This window comes from Bombina bombina, chromosome 6 (genome assembly GCF_027579735.1).
Source record: "Bombina bombina isolate aBomBom1 chromosome 6, aBomBom1.pri, whole genome shotgun sequence".
Taxonomy (NCBI): Eukaryota; Metazoa; Chordata; class Amphibia; order Anura; family Bombinatoridae; genus Bombina; species Bombina bombina.
Window position 1 is genome coordinate 806,548,985 of NC_069504.1, and position 22,427 is coordinate 806,571,411.

At 41.4% G+C, this 22,427-nt stretch overlaps 1 protein-coding gene across 1 annotated transcript in view; it reads left to right on the forward strand.

Annotated features, from left to right (window-relative positions):
- OGDH (oxoglutarate dehydrogenase) overlaps positions 1-22,427 on the forward strand; it is a 281,110-nt gene that overhangs the window by 150,465 nt on the left and 108,218 nt on the right. Inside the window, exon 11 of the mRNA XM_053718145.1 lies at positions 19,809-19,988. Within this exon, the coding sequence (XP_053574120.1) occupies positions 19,809-19,988 (180 nt within the window). The remainder of the gene's footprint in view (positions 1-19,808; positions 19,989-22,427) is intronic.

Sequence of the window (22,427 nt, forward strand, 5' to 3'; positions counted from 1 at the left end):
CAATTCATTGGACGTTAAATTACTTTCTTGGAAAGTTTTGTTCCTTTTGGCCATCTCTTCTGCCAGAAGAGTTTCTGAATTATCTGCTCTTTCTTGTGAGTCTCCTTTTCTGATTTTTCACCAGGATAAGGCGGTGTTGCGAACTTCTTTTAAATTTTTACCTAAGGTTGTGAATTCTAACAACATTAGTAGAGAAATTGTGGTTCCTTCATTATGTCCTAATCCTAAGAATTCTAAGGAGAAATCATTGCATTCTTTGGATGTAGTTAGAGCTTTGAAATATTATGTTGAAGCTACTAAGAATTTCAGAAAGACTTCTAGTCTATTTGTTATCTTTTCCGGTTCTAGGAAAGGTCAGAAGGCCTCTGCCATTTCTTTGGCATCTTGGTTGAAATCTTTAATTCATCATGCTTATGTCGAGTCGGGTAAAACTCCGCCTCAAAGGATTACAGCTCATTCTACTAGGTCAGTTTCTACTTCCTGGGCGTTTAGGAATGAAGCTTCGGTTGATCAGATTTGCAAAGCAGCAACTTGGTCTTCTTTGCATACTTTTACTAAATTCTACCATTTTGATGTGTTTTCTTCTTCTGAAGCTGTTTTTGGTAGAAAAGTACTTCAGGCAGCTGTTTCAGTTTGAATCTTCTGCTTATATTTTCAGTTTTTTTCTTTATAAGATTTAAACTTTATTTTTGGGTGTGGATTTTTTTCAGCGGAATTGGCTGTCTTTATTTTATCCCTCCCTCTCTAGTGACTCTTGCGTGGAAGATCCACATCTTGGGTAGTCATTATCCCATACGTCACTAGCTCATGGACTCTTGCTAATTACATGAAAGAAAACATAATTTATGTAAGAACTTACCTGATAAATTCATTTCTTTCATATTAGCAAGAGTCCATGAGGCCCACCCTTTTTTGTGGTGGTTATGATTTTTTTGTATAAAGCACAATTATTCCAATTCCTTTTTTCTTATCACCCCACTTCTTGGCTATTCGTTAAACTGATTTGTGGGTGTGGTGAGGGGTGTATTTATAGGCATTTTGAGGTTTGGGAAACTTTGCCCCTCCTGGTAGGAATGTATATCCCATACGTCACTAGCTCATGGACTCTTGCTAATATGAAAGAAATGAATTTATCAGGTAAGTTCTTACATAAATTATGTTTTCTCTCTCTTTCTTTCTCTCTCTTTCTTTCTCACTCTTTTCTCTCTCTCTCTTTTCTCTCTCTCTTTTCTCTCTCTCTTTTCTCTCTCTCTTTTCTCTCTCTCTTTTCTCTCTCTCTTTTCTCTCTCTTTTCTCTCTCTTTTCTCTCTCTTTTCTCTCTCTCTTTTCTCTCTCTTTTCTCTCTCTCTTTTTTCTCTCTCTCTTTTTTCTCTCTCTCTTTTCTCTCTCTCTCTCTTTTCTCTCTCTCTCTTTTCTCTCTCTCTCTCTTTTCTCTCTCTCTCTCTCTCTCTTTCTTTCTCTCTTTCTTTCTCTCTTTCTCTCTCTCTTTCTCTCTCTCTCTCTTCTCTCTCTCTCTCTCTCTCTCTCTCTCTCTCTCTTTTTCTCTCTTTTTCTCTCTTTTTTTCTCTCTCTTTTTTCTTTTCTCTCTCTCTCTTTTTTCTTTTCTCTCTCTCTCTTTTTTCTTTTCTCTCTCTCTTTTTTCTTTTCTCTCTCTCTCTTTTTTCTTTTCTCTCTCTCTCTCTCTCTCTCTCTCTCCTCTCTCTCTCTCACTCTCTTTTTCTTCCTCTCTTTTTTTCCTCCCCCTCTCTTTTTTTTCTCTCTCTTTTTTTCTCTTTTTTTCTCTCTTTTTCTCTCTTTTTCTCTCTTTTTTTCTCTTTTTTCTCTCTCTTTTTTCTCTCTCTTTTTTTCTCTCTCTTTTTTTCTCTCTCTTTTTTTCTCTCTCTTTTTTTCTCTCTCTTTTTTTCTCTCTCTTTTTTTCTCTCTCTTTTTTTCTCTCTTTTCTCTCTTTTCTCTCTTTTCTCTCTCTCTCTCTCTCTCTCTCTCGTTCTCTCTCTCTCGTTCTCTCTCGTTCTCTCTCTCTCTCGTTCTCTCTCGCTCGCTCGCTCTCCCTCGCTCGCTCTCTCTCTCTCGCTCTCTTTTTCTCTTGCGCTCTCTTTCTCTCGCTCTCTTTCTCTCGCTCTCTTTCTCTCGCTCTCTTTCTCTCGCTCTCTTTCTCTCGCTCTCTTTCTCTCGCTCTCTCTTTCTTTCTTTCTTTCTTTCTATCTCTCCCTCTCTCCCTTTCTTTCTATCTCTCCCTCTCTCCCTTTCTTTCTATCTTTCCCTCTCTCCCTTTCCTTATGCCCTGATTTGCCGCATTTGGTTATATTTGGCACCTGATTTCTTACTCCAAATAAATTCAGCGCCGAAAAAAGCCAAATTCTGCAGACATTAGCCATTTTCTTAATTAATTTCACTAATGAATGATAAAAAACAAAATTATTCACATACCTACTATCATGATTCTAATATGTTGGGGACTTTCCACATCCTTCCTGGCCTCAGTTAAAAATAAAAAACGATGAAACCCTTAAACATCACATTCTAGTCATAACTGAACCTTTGCTTTAACTTTCTGTTACTCTTCTGTTGTAAATACAGCTTTTCCAAAGGCATCTCCCCTCTGGCAATTCATCAAAATATTTGCAAAAGGTCATGACAGCTGCAACCAGTCATTTGTAGCTGTGAAACATTCAGTATGTTACTTGATTGACTGTCCCTTGTAAATGTTATGTAAAATCACCTGGCAGAACAATTGAGTGCTAATCACATTTCAAAGTGATACAAAAATGTACTGTAATTATACAATTCCAAGGCTTTTATACTAAGAAACTCCAGATAATTGATGACATCTCATATAGGGTCATCTAGAGTTTACAAAGTTGCCAACAATCCCTGATTTCCAGGGACAGTCTCTAGATTTTGTTGTATGTCCTTGGATTTTGTTTACCTGGAAATGTCTCCTCCAGGAGATTTGGAGGGCTGCAGCTGAGCTGGGGCATGTGTGTGACACAAGTTAATGGGGAGGAGCTGTTGATGAGGCAGGGGGTGCAGCAAGTACTTTTGCTTGGTCACTCAGAGCAGGTCAAGGCAGGGACTCCTTTCTGCACTTTTTCTAGGTGATCAATGTTTAAACTGCCACAAATCAGAAGTAGCACTCTATCATCTGATGTGTACTGATTTTAGCATGAGTTTTTAACATACAAATTTGCTGTCAGACTAAATAATACAAAAATCTATTTGCCCCCAAAAGCTCACCTAGTTCAGTGCTGTGCATAACCACACAGTAACATCAGCTGAACTGAGTGTTTGCTGTGTGTTTATAGTAATTTGACACACTGCAGCCTGGCTCCTCCCCTGCACCTCTGCAGTCCAGGATAACTTAGGAAGCATTGCTGCTGACTATTAGGACAGTGGATCTAAGGTAGTTTTGTGTCATTTAAGTTCTGTTGTCTTTGAGCACTCAGCTTTAGTGTAATATATAGAGATATGATAATATATAAGAGCTAGGCAGTTACAAAATAATTGATTATGAGATTTTTTTATGTCTCATTATAACTTTACTGCAATAGTGCAAGAATGCTTCGTTTTTATGGTCTTTTGGAAGAATTAATGACTTGATAGAAAAAGTTTTGTAAACAAATGCACATGTATTTGTTTAAATTGGACACTTTTTAATACATTTTGACTAGTGATGCAGACTGTTTTCTGTTTACTGGTACAAATTCTACAGTAAAGGAATTCTTTTTATTCTTAAACATTTTTAAAAATCTGTTTTCCATCTTAATATGGGAAGTCAACAAATACTGAACCTGGCTACCAGGAGGAGGCAAAGACACCCCAGCCAAAGGCTTAAATACCTACCCCACTTCTTCAGTCATTCTTTGCCTTTCGTCTCAGGAGGTTGGCAGAGAAGTGTTAGAAGAGTTTTGAGTAGTCTCTTATGGAGGGTAGTACTCTTCGGCATGGGACTGGAGTTTTAAGTAATCCTGTCAGCCTCTCAGAGCATGGGTGAAACTTAGAGTCAGAGATGCAGGGAGAGTCTTTCTGCGAAACCATCCTAACTCATATTAAAAGCTCCATAGGCAATCAGTGTTGACGAGTTTCGCTGCCTACTTTCTTCACTCAAGTCCATGTCAGAAGCGATGCTACTATCTGTCACACTTGAAGGACCGTGTTCCTGTTCCACGGCTTAGATTTTTAGATTCTTATATCTCTACACATGCAGTTTTCCCGTAGCTTTGCTGATCCTTCATCTGCAGGGGGCCTTTTTTCACCAGACGTTACTGCGCAGTTCAGACGGCGGTGTCTGCGGCCTTTAATGCTTTACCTCGCCCTACTAAGCGCAAGTGAAAGGTTACATATTGCACTCCTTCCCATAGTACAGCATCTAATTTATTAGATTTAACTAAAGGTTATCTGAGGATAAAGTTCTTTCTGAGACTTCAGATTATGAACATTCTGGGTCAGAGTCTGCTGCCTCTAAACCTCCGGCTGCAGAGGAACCAGACTTGAGTTTAGGAATTTGCACTTTCTTCTAAAGGAAGTTTTTGGCAAATTCAGAGGTTCCAGAGGCCAAATTGCCTGATGAACCTTTAATTCCTAAATTGGATAGAGTTTGAGGACAGGGTGGTACCTTATCCTTCCCTGCTCCTGTCAGTTGGTGAACATTATTAAGAATGAATGGGACAGGATTAGATTCCTTTTCCCCCTCTTCTCCCTTTAACAAATTGTCCCCGGTCCTGGACTCTAAATGGCGTTGTGAGGTTCCGTCCCTAAATGGGATGGCGTTATCTTCACCCTTGCTAAACATACTACTATCCCGCTTGAGGATAGTTCTTCGTTTGAAGAGCCCATGGATAAAATATGGAAACTCTGTTAAGAAAGATGTTTTCAACATACAAGATATTTGTTTCAACCGGTGGCGGCTGTTTCTGCGGTTACTGGAGAAACTACCTTCTGGTGTGACTCCTTATAGGATTTGATCGGGGTGGAGGATCCCCTCGACGTTACTCTGAAAAGATTTACGGCCTTGAGGGTTGTTAATTCTTTTATCTGTGCTGCTATTAGGCAGTTTATTCGCTTGAATGCTATGACTTAATTTTTTTCTGTTCAGGCCCATCGGGCTCTGGCTGAAGTCATGGTCTGCGGATATGACTTCTAAGTCTAGACATCTTCCCTCCCTTTAAAGGAATGATTTTGTCTGGTCCAGGCCTGGACTCAATTATCTCCATGGTCACTGGGGGGAAGGGTGCCCTCCTACCGCAAGAGTATATGGACTAATCTAAGGGACAATTTTCATTCTTTTCGTTCTTATAAAGCCCATGTCAGCAGTCCTCCGCTAAGCCAGAGCAAACCAAGAGCTCTTGGAAGCCGGCACAGTCCTGGAATAAATCCAAGCAGAGCAAGAAGCCTGCCGAGTCTACATCGGCATGAATGGGCGGTCCCCGGTGCTCTTCTGGATCGTGTAGGGGGCAGTATGTCGCTCTGTTCAGTCGCTTGGTTCAGGGACATGCAGGATCCATGGGTCCTAGAGGTCATAGCTCAGGGTTATAAGGTTTTAAGTCTCAGCCACCCAAGGGCAGATTCCTCCTGTCTTCCTGACCAGAAAGGAAGGAAGCCTTTCTGGGGTGTGTACTGGATCTGTCCTCTAGGAGTTATTGTCCCAGTGAGAGGTTTGGATACTATTCAAACCTTTTCGTGGTCCCTAAGAAGGAGGGAACTTTCCGTCCGATTCTGGACCTAAAGTGCAGAAGCAGGTTTTTAAATACCCCATAAGGTCCATTGTTCCCCTCGTTTGAGAGGGGTAGTTCATGACCACAATAGATTCCTGGACCAGCACTTCCAGTTTATTGCTCTTCCGTTTGGTCTAGCTAAAGAAAAGTGGATCATTCGGAATATCTCCTCTGTCTTCTTTGATCCCATGGATGACAGATAATCTAGAGAGAGTATTCTTGTACTATAATAGTCTCCATAGACATGAGAATATTTCTAACAGAGCAGTGACGTTGCAAGCTAGCTTCAACATGTCTTGCCCTCCAGATCTCCTTAAGGCCATCTGTGGCTCGGTGTATGGAGGTGATTGGTCTCATGGTGTCCAGCTTGGACATAATTTCCTTTGCCAGGTTCCACCTCAGACTGTTGCAACTGCGCATGCTGAACTAGTGGAACAGTGATCATTCAAAGATTTCTCTGGACAACCAATCGGGAGAATCGCTCTCTTGGTTGTGTTGTCCAGATCACTTGGCCTGAGGGACGTCCGTCTCAAGACCATCCTGGGTGAATGTGACTACGGTTGCGAGTCTGTCAGGATGGGGAGCCGTTTGGGGTGCCAGGAAGGCACAGGGCATCTGGTCTCAGGAGGTAAAGCTCCTGATCTCTTTTTGGATCTTCGGGCAATATACAATGCTCTGAAGGCTTGGCCTCTGCTGGGTTCATTCCAGTTAATCAGATTCCAATCAAACAATATATCCTCGGTGGCTTACATCCATCAGGGGGGAACGAGAAGCTCCCTAGCTATAAGGTAAGTATCTCGGATTCTGGTGTGGTGGAGACCTGCATTTGTTTGCTGTCAGCTATCCACATTCCGGGTGTGGACAACTGGGAAGCGGATTTCCTGAGCTGACAATCCTTTGTCTTGATCTTATATTGTCTCAATACCAAGCTACCCAGATAGGGGTCAAGGTACAGGGATCCTCAGGCGGAGCTAACAGATGCATTAGAGGTGCCTTAGAGGTTCAATCCAATTTATCCTTTCCGACTGTTACCACTACTTCCTAGTGTAGTGGCTTGAGTCAAGCAGGCGTCAGTGATACTGACTGCTCCGTCTTGGCCGCAAAGGATTTGGTTTGCGGATCTAGTGGGGATGTCGTCATCTCCTCCGTGGAAGTTACCTTGTCGCAGGGATCTGCTGACCAAGGTCTCTTTGTTCATCAATGTCTAGATTATCTGAGGCTGACTGCGTGAAGATTGAACGCTTAGTCCTAGCCAATAGATGGTTTTCTGAGAGAGTTATTATTACTCTCATTCAAGCTCGTAAGCTGGTTGCTCGTTGCATCTATCATAAGGTTTGGAGTACCTACTTATTCTGTTCTCCAAGATGAACTGAGAAGGGCTTTTCTGCAAGGCCCCTGAAGGGACAGTTTTCGGTCCTGTCTGTGTTACTGCACAAGAGGTTTGCAGAGCTTCCAGATGTGCAGCCATTTGTTAAGGCTCTGCTGGGATCAGACCTGTGTTTAGATCTAAGGCTCCTCCTTGGAGTTTAAATCTTGTCCTTAAGGTTTTGCAACGGGCTCTGTTGGAGCCTATGCATGAATTAGACATTAAATTGTTGTCCTGGAAGGTTCTTTTTCTACTAGCTATTGCTTCTGCGTGCAGAGTCTCTGAGATTGCTGCCTTGCAATGCGACCCTCCTTATCTGGTATTTCATGCCGATAAGGCTGTTCTACGAACCAAGTTAGGTTTTCTTCCTAAGGTTGTGTCAATTCGCAACATTAATCAAGAGATTGTGGTTCCTTTCTTATGTCCTAATCCTTCTTTGTCGAAGGAACGTTTACAACGTATTTCTGGATGTGGTTTGTGCCTTGAAGTTCTATCTTCGGGCCACAAAAAAATTTAGTCAAACCTCTTTTTCTGTTCGTTCTCTTTTCCGGGAAGCATAGGGGTCAGAGCCTCTTCGACTTCCTTATCTTTTTGCTTTTTGTCTGAGGAGTGGCATTCGTTTAGCATAGAAATGGCGGGATATATGCCTCTTCTGGTATTACGGCTCATTCTTCAAGAGCAGTGGTTCCTCTTGGGCCTTCAAAAATCTATGGATCAGATTCGTAAGGCGGCTATCTTGTTCTCCTTACATACGTTTTCCAAAATTTTACAAGTTTGATGTTTTTGCTTCTGCTGAAGCAGCCTTCGGGAGACAGGTTTGCAGGCTGTGGTGCCCTCAGATTAGGGTCCGCTTCTTTTTGCTCTTCCGTTGGAATTCTGTGTACTCTAGAGCTTGGGTATATGTTTCCCACAAGTAAGTTATGCAGCTGTGGACTCTTCCCATATTAAGGTGGAAAACGTAAATTATGCTTACCTGATAATTTCATTTCCATCTGTATGGGCAGAGTCCACAGCTCCCGCCCGTGTTCTCCGATGGGTGGCCCTAAATGTGAAATTTTTTCTTTTGGCACCTTTTTCACCCTGATATTTCTCCTACTGTTCCTTGTTCCCTCAGCAGAATGACTGGGGTTATGAGGAAGTGGGGGAGGTCTTTGCCTTCTCCTGGTGGCCAGGTTGAGTATATAGATGGATGGATGGATGAATGGATATATAGATAGATGGATGGATATATAATATATATATATATATATATATATATATATATATATATATATATATTTATGACATAGGAAATAAAATCACTCACTGGGCTTCAGTCATCAGTGACAATCCTCTTTTATTGTGTAAGGTTTCAGGACCATAAACATCCCTTTCCTATTTCTTATATACTTTGCAACAGCACCCTGGCAGCTGTATTCTGGTTGGTGAGAGTGCACACACAACTCAGTTGTGCTCATAAGTTTACATACCCTGGCAGAATTTATGATTTCTTGGCCGTTTTTCAGAAAATATGAATGATAACACAAAACTCTTTCACTAATGGTTAGTGTTTGGCTGAGGCCATTTCTTATCATTCAACTGTGTTTACTCTTTTTAAATCATAATGACAACAAAAACTACCCAAATGACCCTGATCAAAAGTTTACATATCCCAGTTCTTAATACCGTGTATTGCCCTCTTTAACATCAATGACAGCTTGAAGTATTTTGTTGTATTTGTGGATGAGGCTCTTTATCTTCTCACATGGTAAAGCTGCCAGTTCTCCCTGGCAAAAAGCCTCAAGTTCCTGTAAATTCTTGGCTGTCTTGCATGAACTGCACGTTTGAGATCTCCCCAGAGTGGCTCAATGATATTGAGGTCAGGAGACTGAGATGGCCACTCCAGAACCTTCACTTTATTCTGCTGTAGCCAATGACAGGTCGACTTGGCTTTGTGTTTAGGATCATTGTCATGTTGGAATGTCCAAGTACGTCCCATGCGCAGCTTCCGGGCTGATGAATGCAAATTTTCTTTCAGTATTTTCTGATAACATACTGCATTCATCTTGCCATCAATTCTGACCAAATTTCCTGTGCCTTTGTAGCTCACACATCCCCAAAACATCAGTGATCCACCTCCGTAGTAGGAATGGTGTACCTTTCATCATAGGCCTTGTTGACTCCTCTCTAAATGTAACGTTTATGGTTGTGGCCAAAAAGCTAAATTTCTCCAACATAGGTGTGTCCGGTCCACGGCGTCATCCTTACTTGTGGGATATTCTCTTCCCCAACAGGAAATGGCAAAGAGCCCAGCAAAGCTGGTCACATGATCCCTCCTAGGCTCCGCCTACCCCAGTCATTCTCTTTGCCGTTGTACAGGCAACATCTCCACGGAGATGGCTTAGAGTTTTTTAGTGTTTAACTGTAGTTTTTATTATTCAATCAAGAGTTTGTTATTTTAAAATAGTGCTGGTATGTACTATTTACTCAGAAACAGAAAAGAGATGAAGATTTCTGTTTGTATGAGGAAAATGATTTTAGCAACCGTTACTAAAATCCATGGCTGTTCCACACAGGACTGTTGAGAGGAATTAACTTCAGTTGGGGGAACAGTGAGCAGTCTCTGGCTGCTTGAGGTATGACACACTCTAACAAGACGATGTAATGCTGGAAGCTGTCATTTTCCCTATGGGATCCGGTAAGCCATGTTTATTAAGATAGTAAATAAGGGCTTCACAAGGGCTTATTAAGACTGTAGACTTTTTCTGGGCTAAATCGATTCATTATTAACACATATTTAGCCTTGAGGAATCATTTAATCTGGGTATTTTGATAAGATTATATCGGCAGGCACTGTTTTAGACACCTTATTCTTTAGGGGCTTTCCCAAATCATAGGCAGAGCCTCATTTTCGCGCCGGTGTTGCGCACTTGTTTTTGAGAGGCATGACATGCAGTCGCATGTGTGAGGAGCTCTGATACATAGAAAAGACTTTCTGAAGGCGTCATTTGGTATCGTATTCCCCTTTGGGCTTGGTTGGGTCTCAGCAAAGCAGATACCAGGGACTGTAAAGGGGTTAAAGTTAAAAACGGCTCCGGTTCCGTTATTTTAAGGGTTAAAGCTTCCAAATTTGGTGTGCAATACTTTTAAGGCTTTAAGACACTGTGATGAAATTTTGGTGAATTTTGAACAATTCCTTCATATTTTTTCGCAATTGCAGTAATAAAGTGTGTTCAGTTTAAAATTTAAAGTGACAGTAACGGTTTTATTTTAAAACGTTTTTTGTACTTTGTTATCAAGTTTATGCCTGTTTAACATGTCTGAACTACCAGATAGACTGTGTTCTGAATGTGGGGAAGCCAGAGTTCCTTCTCATTTAAATACATGTGATTTATGTGACAATGACAATGATGCCCAAGATGATTCCTCAAGCGAGGGGAGTAAGCATGGTACTGCATCATTCCCTCCTTCGTCTACACGAGTCTTGCCCACTCAGGAGGCCCCTAGTACATCTAGCGCGCCAATACTCCTTACTATGCAACAATTAACGGCTGTAATGGATAATTCTGTCAAAAACATTTTAGCCAAAATGCACACTTATCAGCGTAAGCGCGACTGCTCTGTTTTAGATACTGAAGAGCATGACGACGCTGATAATAATGGTTCTGAAGGGCCCCTAAACCAGTCTGAGGGGGCCAGGGAGGTTTTGTCTGAGGGAGAAATTACTGATTCAGGGAACATTTCTCAACAAGCTGAACCTGATGTGATTACGTTTAAATTTAAGTTGGAACATCTCCGCGCTCTGCTTAAGGAGGTATTATCCACTCTGGATGATTGTGACAATTTGGTCATCCCAGAGAAACTATGTAAAATGGACAAGTTCCTAGAGGTCCCGGGGCTCCCAGAAGCTTTTCCTATACCCAAGCGGGTGGCGGACATTGTAAATAAAGAATGGGAAAGGCCCGGTATTCCTTTCGTCCCTCCCCCCATATTTAAAAAATTGTTTCCTATGGTCGACCCCAGAAAGGACTTATGGCAGACAGTCCCCAAGGTCGAGGGAGCGGTTTCCACTTTAAACAAACGCACCACTATACCCATAGAAGATAGTTGTGCTTTCAAAGATCCTATGGATAAAAAATTAGAAGGTTTACTTAAAAAGATGTTTGTTCAGCAGGGTTACCTTCTACAACCAATTTCATGCATTGTCCCTGTCGCTACAGCCGCGTGTTTCTGGTTCGATGAGCTGGTAAAGGCGGTCGATAGTGATTCTCCTCCTTATGAGGAGATTATGGACAGAATCAATGCTCTCAAATTGGCTAATTCTTTCACCCTAGACGCCACTTTGCAATTGGCTAGGTTAGCGGCTAAGAATTCTGGGTTTGCTATTGTGGCGCGCAGAGCGCTTTGGTTGAAATCTTGGTCAGCTGATGCGTCTTCCAAGAACAAGCTACTTAACATTCCTTTCAAGGGGAAAACGCTGTTTGGCCCTGACTTGAAAGAGATTATCTCTGATATCACTGGGGGTAAGGGCCACGCCCTTCCTCAGGATCGGCCTTTCAAGGCCAAAAATAAACCTAATTTTCGTCCCTTTCGTAGAAACGGACCAGCCCAAAGTGCTACGTCCTCTAAGCAAGAGGGTAATACTTCTCAAGCCAAGCCAGCTTGGAGACCAATGCAAGGCTGGAACAAGGGAAAGCAGGCCAAGAAACCTGCCACTGCTACCAAGACAGCATGAAATGTGGGCCCCCGATCCGGGACCGGATCTGGTGGGGGGCAGACTCTCTCTCTTCGCTCAGGCTTGGGCAAGAGATGTTCTGGATCCTTGGGCGCTAGAAATAGTCTCTCAAGGTTATCTTCTGGAATTCAAGGGGCTTCCCCCAAGGGGGAGGTTCCACAGGTCTCAGTTGTCTTCAGACCACATAAAAAGACAGGCATTCTTACATTGTGTAGAAGACCTGTTAAAAATGGGAGTGATTCATCCTGTTCCATTAGGAGAACAAGGGATGGGGTTCTACTCCAATCTGTTCATAGTTCCCAAAAAAGAGGGAACGTTCAGACCAATCTTAGATCTCAAGATCTTAAACAAGTTTCTCAAGGTTCCATCGTTCAAAATGGAAACCATTCGAACAATTCTTCCTTCCATCCAGGAAGGTCAATTCATGACCACGGTGGATTTAAAGGATGCGTATCTACATATTCCTATCCACAAGGAACATCATCGGTTCCTAAGGTTCGCATTCCTGGACAAGCATTACCAGTTCGTGGCGCTTCCTTTCGGATTAGCCACTGCTCCAAGGATTTTCACAAAGGTACTAGGGTCCCTTCTAGCTGTGCTAAGACCAAGGGGCATTGCTGTAGTACCTTACTTGGACGACATTCTGATTCAAGCGTCGTCCCTTCCTCAAGCAAAGGCTCACACGGACATCGTCCTAGCCTTTCTCAGATCTCACGGATGGAAAGTGAACGTGGAAAAGAGTTCTCTATCTCCGTCAACAAGGGTTCCCTTCTTGGGAACAATAATAGACTCCTTAGAAATGAGGATTTTTCTGACAGAGGCCAGAAAAACAAAACTTCTAGACTCTTGTCGGATACTTCATTCCGTTCCTCTTCCTTCCATAGCGCAGTGCATGGAAGTGATAGGTTTGATGGTAGCGGCAATGGACATAGTTCCTTTTGCGCGCATTCATCTAAGACCATTACAACTGTGCATGCTCAGTCAGTGGAATGGGGACTATACAGACTTGTCTCCGAGGATACAAGTAAATCAGAGGACCAGAGACTCACTCCGTTGGTGGCTGTCCCTGGACAACCTGTCACAAGGGATGACCTTCCGCAGACCAGAGTGGGTCATTGTCACGACCGACGCCAGTCTGATGGGCTGGGGCGCGGTCTGGGGATCCCTGAAAGCTCAGGGTCTTTGGTCTCGGGAAGAATCTCTTCTACCGATAAATATTCTGGAACTGAGGGCGATATTCAATGCTCTCAAGGCTTGGCCTCAGCTAGCGAGGGCCAAGTTCATACGGTTTCAATCAGACAACATGACAACTGTTGCGTACATCAACCATCAGGGGGGAACAAGGAGTTCCCTGGCGATGGAAGAAGTGACCAAAATTATTCTATGGGCGGAGTCTCACTCCTGCCACCTGTCTGCTATCCACATCCCAGGAGTGGAAAATTGGGAAGCGGATTTTCTGAGTCGTCAGACATTGCATCCGGGGGAGTGGGAACTCCATCCGGAAATCTTTGCCCAAGTCACTCAACTGTGGGGCATTCCAGACATGGATCTGATGGCCTCTCGTCAGAACTTCAAAGTTCCTTGCTACGGGTCCAGATCCAGGGATCCCAAGGCGGCTCTAGTGGATGTAATTTTCTTATATGGACAACTGTAAAAAACAGAAACAGAGGCGCCACATGTGTAGATCAATAGATACCAAGATGTATATCTGGACAAGACACAGGATACTCACAAACGTGAAGGCACTCTCTTGTGCCTGTTAGAGGCAGGCTGGTATTCTAAACAGCAAACCAGCTGGCTGTGTATACGAATCCCCGTCGTGATGTCCTGGAGAGATGGATGTCCTGCAAGGCAGTCCTTGCCTGGATAGTGTCCTAGAGGTTGGAACAAGGGAGAAAGGCTGGACAGCCTTTGGGTTACTTGGAAGAGATTGATGCACACACCAGACTTAGTGAATCATAAAACTAGCATTTATTATACAGAATAAAATCGCCAGTAATGTAGCACATTACAGCTGGTGTGTTAAAATCAAATCTCTTATGGTATATAGAGAAGTAAAGCGACGCGTTTCTCGGGAGTGACCCCGTTTCCTCAGGCTTGTATGCTCTATCTATGTCTTAATCACCCTTAAATAGGCCCAAGTAACCACATGTTCACAATAAACACTCCCCTTCCTTCCTTTACTTGAACCAATCAGAACCTTCCTTTCCCCCCACTCCCACTTGTTGCAGTAATTAGTTATTATTTACTAGATAAATTTGTCGTTGACAATATACTGTTTATTCCCTCTTATTCTTGTTATATATACAGATGATCTTGAGATTTATTAACAAACTTGTTTTTGCGATTGTGTAGAAAGTTACAACCGGGATTATATAAACAAATCATGTCATGTGATGTGTGTCTAACCCACCAATGATAACGAAGAACTATGGGGCTTGTCTTGAAATCTGAATCCGATTGGTGGGAGTCTATTTAATCATAAACTACATTTCCCATGATTCCTGTGAACTCGTTTTGTGTGATCATATAGAGAGTTACAACCGGGATTATATAAACATGTGATATTTACCACCAATAATAACGAAGAACCATGGGGCTTGTCTTAAAATCTGAATCCGGTTGGTGGGAGTCTATTTGTTAATGAACTACATTTCCCATGATTCCTGTGAACTCCTTTTGTGGGTGTGGACCGCACCGGTTTTGTATCCACCGCCATCAGCATCACAAATAATGATTTTCATTGCTCAATGCAGGTACACACCCAAAAATCTGATAGGTTGGTATGGCGTAAACACACTAACGTCAAGTTAACCAACCATATTCAATATACGATCAATAGTGGACTCTATATTATGCCCAAATAATGGATGCACTAGTAGCACCTTGGACCTTCAAACTAGCTTATGTATTCCCGCCGTTTCCTCTCATCCCCAGGCTGGTAGCCAGGATCAATCAGGAGAGGGCGTCGGTGATCTTGATAGCTCCTGCGTGGCCACGCAGGACTTGGTATGCAGATCTGGTGAATATGTCATCGGCTCCACCATGGAAGCTACCTTTGAGACGAGACCTTCTTGTTCAAGGTCCGTTCGAACATTCGAATCTGGTCTCACTCCAGCTGACTGCTTGGAGATTGAACGCTTGATCTTATCGAAGCGAGGGTTCTCAGATTCTGTTATCGATACTCTTGTTCAGGCCAGAAAGCCTGTAACTAGAAAGATTTACCACAAAATTTGGAAAAAATATATCTGTTGGTGTGAATCTAAAGGATTCCCTTGGGACAAGGTTAAGATTCCTAAGATTCTATCCTTCCTTCAAGAAGGATTGGAAAAAGGATTATCTGCAAGTTCCCTGAAGGGACAGATTTCTGCCTTGTCTGTGTTACTTCACAAAAAGCTGGCAGCTGTGCCAGATGTTCAAGCCTTTGTTCAGGCTCTGGTTAGAATCAAGCCTGTTTACATACCTTTGACTCCTCCTTGGAGTCTCAACTTAGTTCTTTCAGTTCTTCAGGGGGTTCCGTTTGAACCCTTACATTCCGTTGATATTAAGTTATTATCTTGGAAAGTTTTGTTTTTGGTTGCAATTTCTTCTGCTAGAAGAGTTTCAGAATTATCTGCTCTGCAGTGTTCTCCTCCTTATCTGGTGTTCCATGCAGATAAGGTGGTTTTACGTACTAAACCTGGTTTTCTTCCAAAAGTTGTTTCTAACAAAAACATTAACCAGGAGATTATCGTACCTTCTCTGTGCCCGAAACCAGTTTCAAAGAAGGAACGTTTGTTGCACAATTTGGATGTTGTTCGCGCTCTAAAATTCTATTTAGACGCTACAAAGGATTTTAGACAAACATCTTCCTTGTTTGTTGTTTATTCCGGTAAAAGGAGAGGTCAAAAAGCAACTTCTACCTCTCTCTCTTTTTGGATTAAAAGCATCATCAGATTGGCTTACGAGACTGCCGGACGGCAGCCTCCCGAAAGAATCACAGCTCATTCCACTAGGGCTGTGGCTTCCACATGGGCCTTCAAGAACGAGGCTTCTGTTGATCAGATATGTAGGGCAGCGACTTGGTCTTCACTGCACACTTTTACCAAATTTTACAAGTTTGATACTTTTGCTTCTTCTGAGGCTATTTTTGGGAGAAAGGTTTTGCAAGCCGTGGTGCCTTCCATCTAGGTGACCTGATTTGCTCCCTCCCATCATCCGTGTCCTAAAGCTTTGGTATTGGTTCCCACAAGTAAGGATGACGCCGTGGACCGGACACACCTATGTTGGAGAAAACAGAATTTATGTTTACCTGATAAATTACTTTCTCCAACGGTGTGTCCGGTCCACGGCCCGCCCTGGTTTTTTAATCAGGTCTGATAATTTATTTTCTTTAACTACAGTCACCACGGTATCATATGGTTTCTCCTATGCAAATATTCCTCCTTAACGTCGGTCGAATGACTGGGGTAGGCGGAGCCTAGGAGGGATCATGTGACCAGCTTTGCTGGGCTCTTTGCCATTTCCTGTTGGGGAAGAGAATATCCCACAAGTAAGGATGACGCCGTGGACCGGACACACCGTTGGAGAAAGTAATTTATCAGGTAAACATAAATTCTGTTTTTGGTTTAATCACTCCAAATTACTTTGTGCCAGAAAGTTTGAGGCTGGTCTCTGTGCTGTTTGGTGTATTGTAAGCGAGATACTTTGGGGCATTTGCATATTAATGGATTTCTTCTGGCGACTCGACCATGCAGCCCATCTTTCTTCAAATGCCTCCTTATTGTGCATCTTGAAACAGCCACACAACGTTTTCAGAGAGTCCTGTATTTCATCTGAAGTTATTTGTGGGTTTTTATTTGCATCCCGAACAATTTTCCTGGCAGTTGTGGCTGAAATTTTAGTTGGTCTACCTGACCGTGGTTTGGTTTCAACAGAACCCCTCATTTTCCACTTCTTGATTAGAGTTTGAACACTGCTTATTGGCATTCTCAATTCCTTGGATATCTTTTTATATCCCTTTCCTGTTTTATACAATTCAACTACCTTTTCTCGCAGATCTTTGGACAATTCGTTTGCTTTCCCCATGACTCAGAATCCAGAAACGTCAGTGCAGCACTGGATGAAAGATGCAAGGGTCTGTCAGGAGTCCAGAAACTCATTGACCTTTTATACACACACACTAATTACAAGAAAACAGATCATAGGTGAGGATGGTTACCTTTAATAGCCATTCAAACCCCTTTGTGTCAACTTGTGTGCATGTTATCAGGCCAAAATCACCAGGGTATGTAAACTTTTGATCAGGGTCATTTGGGTAGTTTCTGTTGTCATGATTTAAAAAGAGTAAACACAGTTGATTGATAATAAATGGCTTCAGCCAAACACTAACCATGAGTGAAAGAAAAGTTTTTGTGTTGTCATTCATATTCTCTGAAAAAGGGCCAAGAAATCATAAATTCTGCCAGGGTATGTAAACTTATGAGCACAACTCATATATATATATATATTTGGGGTTTCACCCCTCTCCTCAAACAGAAAAAATTGTGACACAGCCTTTTTTTCTATCTGAGGAAGGAGGTGAAACCCTGAAACGTCACAAGGAATAAAGGGGACTAATTTAAAAATCCTGGAGAGTGCATCCTTTTGTCTGGACTTTGTATTATTGTTTGGAAGCACCCTAGGTGGCTGTGATTTAATCGAGAGTGCTGGCCTTGTATCTCTCTATCTCTCTCTCTCTCTCTATCTCTCTCTCTCTCTATCTCTATCTCTCTCTATCTATCTCTCTCTCTCTCTCTATCCTCTAATGGGTTCACATACTATTTATCTGCCTAATTTTGATGCTGTCTTGTAACAATAGAATTTGTTACAGAGACTGTATTGTCAATATTTTGGATAAGTGTAAGAGGTTGGTGCTGTAATCTGTATAATCTATGGATAAATCTAAATTATACTATTTAAATCAAATAAGTGTATCTTGATCGCAAAATTGAGTGGGTGGAAAAGTAGGTTGTTAATACTCCGATAACCTAATTGCTTGCTCTGCTGCAAGGTGTTCCTTAAAAAATGTTAATGAAATGTTGGTAACTATGAGTTTACTAGCCTATATATTGAATCCAATAGCTTGGCAAAACTGACACACCATTGTTTTAGGATTTTTGGTGCAGATTAATAAAAAATAAAAAAAAAAGTTTTAAGTGCAAGAAAAATGTATTTTGTAATACTTTAAGGTCTAATGTAATTCTTTAAAATATTGACATCTCCAAGGCAGAACATGCTGTGATGAGATGCACTTTTGAAAAAAGCAATTTTTTTTTTCTCAGTATGAATTTGCAATTCAATTTTCAACTGCTGCAATATATTATACAACTTTAAAAATTGGTTTATTCTACTGTTAATCAACACATTGCAATTAAACTAGTGCTGTAGTGTAACTGTATTTTAAAATTTAATTTAATTTCAAAATGACCTGCAGAAAAATTTTCACCAAAAAAAAAAATCTCATTGCAAAAAGTGAAAAAAAAACTTCTGCCTCTGGGATTGACATTTATTTCTTATGATATGATCATAATTGTAAAGTATTTAAATAGCCTTTGCTGCCACCCTTACCACCTCTTCTTCATCAGAGCATGATTATACATTGTTTTATAAAGGGACGGTAAAGCCAAAATGAAACTTCCATGATTCAAATAGAACGTTAAATTTTAAACAACTTTCCAATCTAATTCTTTTATCTAATTTGCTTCGTTCTTTTTGTCTCCTTTGTCTAAAAGCATACCTAGCAGCAATGCACATTGGGAGCTAGCTGCAGATTGTCAGCTACAAACGTCTCTTGTCATTGGTTCACCTGTGTTCAGCTAGCTCCAAATAGTGATTTGCTGCTCCTTTAACAAAGGATGCCAAGAGAATGAAGCAAATTTGATGAAAGAAGTAAATTGTAAAGTTTTTGAAATTGTATGCGCTAAATCAATGATTCCCAAACTTTTTCAGGTTGCTGCCCCCCTTAGTTCTATAAATGCATCATCAAATCAACTTTTTAGAAAGTGCATTCTACTAACCAAAGTGTTATGTAGTGCACTAACAGATTAGAAAAGAAGAGTTAAAAACCTTACATGGTTGACTGTACAAAGCTACTTCAACAAGCACAACAGGCCTTTGCTATGTTGCCTACTACTACACAATGATCTTACATGAAACCCAAAATTGTTCTTTCATGATTCAGATAGAGAATACAATTTAAACAACTTTCTAATTTACTTCTATTATCTAATCTGTTTCATTCTCTTGGTATCATTTGTTGAAGGAGCAGCAATGCACTACTAGTTTCTAACTAAACACATGGGTGAGCCAATCACATTCAATATATATATGCAACCACCAATCAACAGCTAGAACCTAGGTTCTCTGTTGCTCATGAACTTGCCTAGATAAACCTTTCAGCAAATAATAACAAGAGAAGGAAGCAAATTAAATAATAGAAGTAAATTGGAAAGTTGTTTAAAATTGTATTCTCTATCTGAATCATGAAAGAAAAATTTTGGGTTTCATGTCCCTTTAAATAACCAATGCTAAGTTACAAAACTGGCAAAACAAAGAATGCAAGTCTGCAGTGGCTGCAAGTGATCATAGTGAGCAAAATTACAAGTTGCTGATAAACCTTAAAAGTTGTTAAAAACAAATCCTTGATGAATCCTTTGGAAAGAGCAGTAAAACTTTAAATACAAAGCAAGAAAGTTGTTTTTGCTTTGTGCATATAGGATAAAGCACAAAAAATTACAATAATTATACATGGAGGGGTCTTGCACTCCTTTCCTACTAGCGACGCCACTATGGTAATCCCAGTGCTTCGCTTCCACCTCTTATTCTTCTCTCAATAATCCCACTGCCCCCATGGTGCATTGCTGCTGTAAATCATGAAAGAAACATATTGGGTTTCATACCCTTTTCATTTTCACATAAGTTTGACCCTTTTATGATGAAACCAGTTTTTGTCTAAAGCCTAAGATGATCCATGTTCTTGTTATGTCTTGCTCAATAGATTGGCTTCACTACAGATCCACGTATGGCAAGATCTTCCCCTTATCCCACTGATGTAGCCAGAGTTGTGAACGCTCCCATCTTCCACGTGAACGCAGATGATCCTGAAGCTGTTATGTATGTGTGCAATGTGGCAGCAGAGTGGAGGAGCACTTTCCACAAGGATGTTGTGGTGGATTTGGTATGTATCTGCTTTAGAATTAGCCCGATATCCCACAAATATGTGGGGCACTTGCCTTTATTCCCTTAAAGGGACAGTCAACCATAGAATTGTTATTGTTTTAAAAGATAGATAATCCCTTTATTACTCATTCCCCAGTTTTGCATAACCAACACAGTTATATTAATATACTTTCTCTTGTTAAGTGTATCCAGTCCACGGATCATCCATTACTTGTGGGATATTCTCCTTCCCAACAGGAAGTTGCAAGAGGATCACCCACAGCAGAGCTGCTATATAGCTCCTCCCCTCACTGCCATATCCAGTCATTCTCTTGCAACTCTCAACTAAGATGGAGGTCGTAAGAGGACTGTGGTGTTTTATACTTAGTTTATTTCTTCAATCAAAAGTGTGTTATTTTTAAATGGTACCGGAGTGTACTGTTTATCTCAGGCAGTATTTAGAAGAAGAATCTGCCTGCGTTTTCTATGATCTTAGCAGAAGTAACTAAGATCCTTTGCTGTTCTCACATATTCTGAGGAGTGAGGTAACTTCAGAGGGGGAATAGCGTGCAGGTTTTCCTGTAATAAGGTATGTGCAGTTAAAATATTTTTCTAGGGATGGAATTTGCTAGAAAATGCTGCTGATACCGAAGTAATGTAAGTAAAGCCTTAAATGCACTGATAGCGACTGGTATCAGGCTTATTAATAGAGATACATACTCTTATAAAAGTGTATTTTAAAACGTTTGCTGGCATGTTTAATCGTTTTTTACATATGTTTGGTGATAAATCTTATTGGGGCCTAGTTTTTTCCACATGGCTGGCTTGAATTTTGCCTAGAAACAGTTCCCTGAGGCTTCCCACTGTTGTAATATGAGTGGGAGGGGCCTATTTTGGCGTTTTTTTTGCACAGCAAAAATTACAGACACAGACATCCAGCTTCTTCCTGCATGATCCAGGACTTCTCTGAAGGGCTCAAAAGGCTTCAAAAGTCGTATTGAGGGAGGTAAAAAGCCACAGTAGAGCTGTGGCAGTTGTCACTGTTTAAAAAACGTTTTTGTCATTTGTTATTCCGTTTTTGGTATTAAGGGGTTAATCATCCATTTGCAAGTGGGTGCAATGCTCTGCTAACTTATTACATACACTGTAAAAATTTCGTTAGTGTAACTGCATTTTTTCACTGTTACTTCAAAATTTGGGAAAATTTGTGTTTCTTAAAGGCGCAGTAAAGTTTTTTTATATTGCTTGTAAACTTGTTTTAAAGTGTTTTCCAAGCTTGCTAGTCTCATTGCTAGTCTGTTTAAACATGTCTGACACAGAGGAACCTACTTGTTCATTATGTTTGAAAGCCATGGTGGAGCCCCATAGGAGAATGTGTACTAAATGTATTGATTTCACCTTAAACAGTAAAGATCAGTCTTTATCTATAAAAGAATTATCACCAGAGGGTTCTGTCGAGGGGGAAGTTATGCCGACTAACTCTCCCCACGTGTCAGACCCTTCGCCTCCCGCTCAGGGGACGCACGCTAATATGGCGCCAATTACATCAGGGACGCCCATAGCGATTACCTTGCAGGACATGGCTGCAATCATGAATAATACCCTGTCAGAGGTATTATCTAGATTGCCTGAATTAAGAGGCAAGCGCGATAGCTCTGGGGTTAGGAGAAATACAGAGCGCGCAAATGCTGTTAGAGCCATGTCTGATACTGCATCACAGTATGCAGAACATGAGGACGGAGAGCTTCAGTCTGTGGGTGACATCTCTGACTCGGGGAAACCTGATTCAGAGATTTCTAATTTTAAATTTAAGCTTGAGAACCTCCGTGTATTGCTTGGGGAGGTATTAGCTGCTCTGAATGACTGTAACACAGTTGCAATTCCAGAGAAATTGTGTAGGCTGGATAGATACTATGCGGTGCCGGTGTGTACTGACGTTTTTCCTATACCTAAAAGGCTTACAGAAATTATTAGCAAGGAGTGGGATAGACCCGGTGTGCCCTTTTCCCCACCTCCTATATTTAGAAAAATGTTTCCAATAGACGCCACTACACGGGACTTATGGTAGACGGTCCCTAAGGTGGAGGGAGCAGTTTCTACTTTAGCAAAGCGTACCACTATCCCGGTTGAGGACAGTTGTGCTTTTTCAGATCCAATGGATAAAAAATTGGAGGGTTACCTTAAGAAAATGTTTATTCAACAAGGTTTTATTTTACAGCCTCTTGCATGCATTGCGCCTGTCACTGCTGCGGCGGCATTCTGGTTTGAGGCCCTGGAAGAGGCCATCCAGACAGCTCCATTGAATGAAATTATTGACAAGCTTAGAACGCTTAAGCTAGCTAACTCATTTGTTTCTGATGCCATTGTTCATTTGACTAAACTAACGGCTAAGAATTCCGGATTCGCCATCCAGGCGCGTAGGGCGCTATGGTTTAAATCCTGGTCAGCTGACGTGACT